This window comes from Brassica oleracea, unplaced genomic scaffold (assembly GCF_000695525.1).
Source record: "Brassica oleracea var. oleracea cultivar TO1000 unplaced genomic scaffold, BOL UnpScaffold01688, whole genome shotgun sequence".
NCBI classification, from domain to species: domain Eukaryota; kingdom Viridiplantae; phylum Streptophyta; class Magnoliopsida; order Brassicales; family Brassicaceae; genus Brassica; species Brassica oleracea.
This window is the reverse complement of record NW_013618220.1, coordinates 1-4,777: the sequence shown is the minus strand read 5'-3', so window position 1 is coordinate 4,777 and position 4,777 is coordinate 1. Positions and strand designations below refer to the sequence as shown.

Sequence of the window (4,777 nt, the reverse complement as noted above, 5' to 3'; positions counted from 1 at the left end):
CGATCTTCGTAATTATCTTCAAAATTTCGTATTTATCCGCGGAAACTTGACATTTATCTTTCCTTGCGAACCAAGTGTAAACCGTCATGCGGTTTATGGGCTGTTGGTAAAGCAATCGTAAGTTGGGCCTCGAGTCATGTCTTAGGTCCCTTTGGGCCGTCTTCTGACTCGAAGCGTTTATTACGGCTTCTTTCGATAAAGAACGAACTTTCCGCGGTTTTTACGGTAAAGTTTGATCGATGACTTAGAATGGCGGGAAACATGAAATAGGGTCGCTACGGTCTTCAGGAGATAGCATCGAAGGGTAGACGAGAATGCATGGACTAATGTCGTATCGATGTTTCGGAAGAGCTCGGTCGCTACGTAGCAACCGAGTGGAACGGACGCTCGGTCGCTACGTAGCGACCGAGCGGAATGGACGCACGGTCGCTACGTAGCGACCGAGCTTTGGCTCGAGCTCGGTCGCTATGTAGTGATCGAGAGGAACGAACGCTCGGTCGCTACGTAGTGACCGAGAGGAACGAACGCTCGGTCGCTACGAGCTTTGGCTCGAGCTCGGTCGCTCCGTAGCGACCAAGCGGAACGTAAGCTCGGTCGCTACGTAGCGACCGGACAGCATGCATGTGCGGTAGTTGCGTAATGACCGAGCTTGGTTCGTCCGTGTTCTGGTCGTCATACTCAGACATATCCGTAACTGGTCTGGGTATGTTTCCGATGGCTTATGTTTGATCTAAATAGAATTCGAACGAAGCTTTATCTCGGGAACATACGTTGCGACGTTCTCTTGACCGAGCATGATTTGTTGCGGAAAGATATACTCGTATTTTGCGGAGATTTGGATATTAACTTCGTCGTAACCGTTTTTGACCCCAACAATTATTGTCGGTCGATACCTTAGAGAGGCCGTCGATCGACAACCATCTTCATTATCTAATTGGTCTAAAGACAAAGCACCAAATGTTGAATTAAAACCCCTCCCTAGTGGTCTTAAATATGCATTTCTTTATGATCAATCCTACCCTGTTATTGTCAACGCCAATCTCACTAGCGGAGAACTTGCGTTATTATTAAATAAACTACGCAAGCACATGAAAGCAATCGGGTATTCTCTCGATGATATTCCTGGTATTTCTCCTGATCTTTGCATGTACCGTATTCATTTGGAAGACGACGCTAAAACGTCGATAGAACAGCAAAGGAGATTAAATCCGAATCTAAAGGGTCAAAAAAGAAATTATTAAACTCGTAGATGCTGGAGTTATCTATCCTATTTCGGATAGTAAATAGGTAAGCCCCGTACATGTTGTACCCAAAAAGGGAGGTATTACAGTAGTGAAGAACGAAAACGATGAACTCATCCCGACCCGTACCGTCACTGGACATCGGATGTGTATCGACTATAGGAAATTAAATGCCCCTACTAGGAAAGATCACTTTCCCCTGCCCTTTATTGATCAAATGCTGGAACGTTTAGCCAATCACCTGTATTACTGTTTTCTTGATGGATATTCCGGATTTTTTCAAATATCCCATACATCCGAATGATCAAGAAAAGACAACCTTTACATGCCCCTATGGAACATTTGCGTATCGCAGAATGCCATTTGGTCTTTGTAATGCCCCCGCCACTTTCCAACGTTGCATGATGTCAATTTTATGGAAGTCTTTATGGATGACTTTTCAGTCTACGGATCAAATTTTAAGAGTTGCCTCGATAATTTATGCCAGGTATTGGAAAGATGCAAAGAAAAGAACCTTGTCCTAAATTGGGAAAAATGTCATTTTATGGTTAACGATGACATCGTATTAAGACCGAAGGTTTCCGCCGCTGGTATAGAGGTAGATAGAGGTAAAATCGAGGTGGTGACCGGTCTACCAGCACCCAAAAATGTAAAAGACGTGCAAAGTTTTCTCGGACATGCCGGCTTTTATAGGAGGTTTATACAAGACTTTAGCAAAATTGCTAGACTTTTAAATAACCTCTTGTGCAAGGAAGTAAAGTTCAATTTTACACCAGAATGCATGAAACTTTCAAAGATTTAAAAAAATCCCTTATAACTGCCCCCGTCATTCAAGCCCCCGACTGGAATCTCCCTTTCGAGATCATGTCCGTCAATATCTAATTGGCACACATGTGATAGTTCACACTGACAACGCTGCCATTAAATATTTGATGCAAAAGAAAGATGCAAAACCTCGACTCATACGCTGGATTTTACTATTCCAAGAGTTTGATATTGAAATTAAAGATAAACGGGAGTATGATAATGGAGTCGCTGACCATATTTCTCGGATCAGAATAGAGGATAACGTCCCGATAGACGACTTCTTCCCAACAGATAACGTTGCACAAATAGACACATCTTTCGTAGGTCAAATTTCTCTCATCCGATGAGACATCGATCGATGCGAAAGAAAACATATCGATCGATTCCAGTAGTGATACATCGGTCTATAACGACAGTATCGCAACGCCTCGATCCCCTAGTAACCACAATCACGGCACCTCGTCTATAAAAATGAATATTGACATAAAGGTTAACATTGCTGGTGATAAGATAAATCTCACACCTAATGAAGAATCGCAATGAGAGGTGCACTCAATTGGTAGGAACTCGAAAGATCAACCCTGGTATGCTGATATAGTAAACTATTTGGCAGCCGAAGTCGAGCCTGAAGAACTCAAGGGGTATATGAGGAAGAAATTCTTCAGAGAAGTTAGAAGATATCATTGGGATGAAACCATACCTGTACAGGCATTGCTCTGATGGGATATACAGACGATGCGTATCCGAAGCTGAAATTCCGGACATTATATACCAATGTCATGGATCTGACTACGCAGGACATTTTGCCACTTACAAAACAGTTTCGAAAATCCTTCAAGCAGGATTCTGGTGGCCGACGACTTTTCGCGATGTCCATGCATTTATAACACAATGTGACAGATGCCAAAGACGAGGAAAAATCAGCAAAAGACATGAAATGGAACAGAAGTTCATTCTGGAAGTCGAAGTCTTTGATTTCTGGGGGATAGATTTCATGGGTCCTTTCCCATCTTCATACAGAAACAAGTATATACTAGTTGTTGTAGACTACGTATCCAAATGGGTTGAAGCAGTAGCTTCCCCAACCAACGACGCATCTGTAGTTATTAAGCTTTTCAAGAGCATAATCTTTCCGCTGTTTGGAGTTCCTAGAATAGTCATTAGTGACGGTGGAACCCACTCCATCAATAAGGTCTTTGATGGATTGCTTAAAAAGAACGGTGTTCAGCATAGCGTATCTACGCCCTACCACCCACAAACTAGTGGATAGGTAGAAGTCTCTAATCGGAAAATCAAAGAAATTCTAGAGAAAACTGTAGGAATTTCCAGAAAAGATTGGTCTAGGAAACTAGATAATGCACTTTGGGCCTACATGACCGCCTATAAGACACCGTTGGGAACAACACCATTCCACCTCCTTTATGGCAAATCCTGTCATTTACCATTCGAACTGGAGCATAAAGCAGCTTGGGCCACTAAACTTCTGAATTTTGATATAAAGCCTGCTGCTGAAAGGAGACTCATCCAGCTTAACGAGCTTGATGAAATCAGACATTTAGCCTATGAAAATTTGAAACTATATAAAGAAAGGACTAAAGCGTACCACGATAAGAAGATCTTATCCCGACATTTTGAACCGGATGATCAAGTCCTTCTTTATAATTCTCGGCTAACGCTATTTCCTGGAAAGCTTAAATCTCGTTGGTCCGGACCATTCACAGTAACAGACGTAAAATCCTCCGGAGCCATAACTCTACAAAGTGATAAATGGGATGAATTCACAGTGAACGGCCAACGAGTGAAACATTATTGGGCAAAACCGCCAGCAAATCAGCCCATTATTCTAAAACCCCCTGATAACTAGTTTATTCAGGAAGTCGAGCTAAAGACTTTAAAATTTAAGCGCTGAATGGGAGGCAACTCATTTTCTTTTCAAACAAAAAAAAAAAATTTGTACTTTTATTTAAATCTATATTTATATTTATATTTTATTATTAGTAAAATATTAGGAGTAATAGAAATCAGGAGTCGTTTATTTGGAGAAATATCGATCGATGTAGCTGTCTTGCCATCGATCGATGCGGACATATCGAGGGTTAACCTCGTTTAACTCGACATCCGCCTCTTTCTCCTCTCATTCCCGAAACCCTAAGGAAATCAAAACCTCTCTTTTCTCTCTCGATTCTTGACGGAATTCCTCCGTTTCTCGCCCTAATCCACTCGATTTCTCATTCTCTATCTGTTTAGTTCATTCACTCACCCGATCTACAAGGTTTGACTTCGAAATTCTCTAGTGTTAGGAATTTGTAGAGTTGAGTTTTGAGATTAACTAGAACTTTTGATTAGGCGCAGATTTGGGATGGTTTTGACGTTTCTAACGATTATCTAGTGTTAGGATTGTGGATTTTATGATGTTAATGCCCTGAAAGTGCGATTTGGAATTGAGTGATCTTTGCAGGTTTCGCGATTCGACATCGATCGATGCAAACTCTATAGTGTCGATCGATACTGTGATAACCCGCCCTTCGGGATTAAAAAAAAAAAATGAATCTGGAGCTGAGCATTTGGGAGTTTAAGTATCAGGAGGAATGTTGAGTTTTGATCACATAAAACTTGACATGATTCGAAGAAAAGAGAAGACTGGTCGAACCGCGGGCGGTAAAGATCGATCGACAAATTTCAAAGAACGAGGTGGTCGAAGAATTGTTTGCGAGGGAACTATGAGTCGA

The 4,777-nt window shown here is 41.7% G+C and overlaps 1 protein-coding gene across 1 annotated transcript; it reads left to right on the top strand.

Annotated features, from left to right (window-relative positions):
• Positions 1-3,420: 3,420 nt before the first annotated feature.
• LOC106321456 lies at positions 3,421-3,912 on the top strand. The gene has a single exon (XM_013759718.1). The coding sequence runs from the start codon at positions 3,421-3,423 to the stop codon at positions 3,910-3,912; it is 492 nt and encodes a 163-aa protein (XP_013615172.1).
• The last annotated feature ends 865 nt before the right edge of the window (positions 3,913-4,777 follow it).

What these genes read in the sequence shown, in the direction of transcription:
- LOC106321456 (XM_013759718.1), top strand. Translation starts at nt 3,421, where the DNA reads ATGACCGCCTATAAGACACCGTTGGGAACAACACCATTCCACCTCCTT.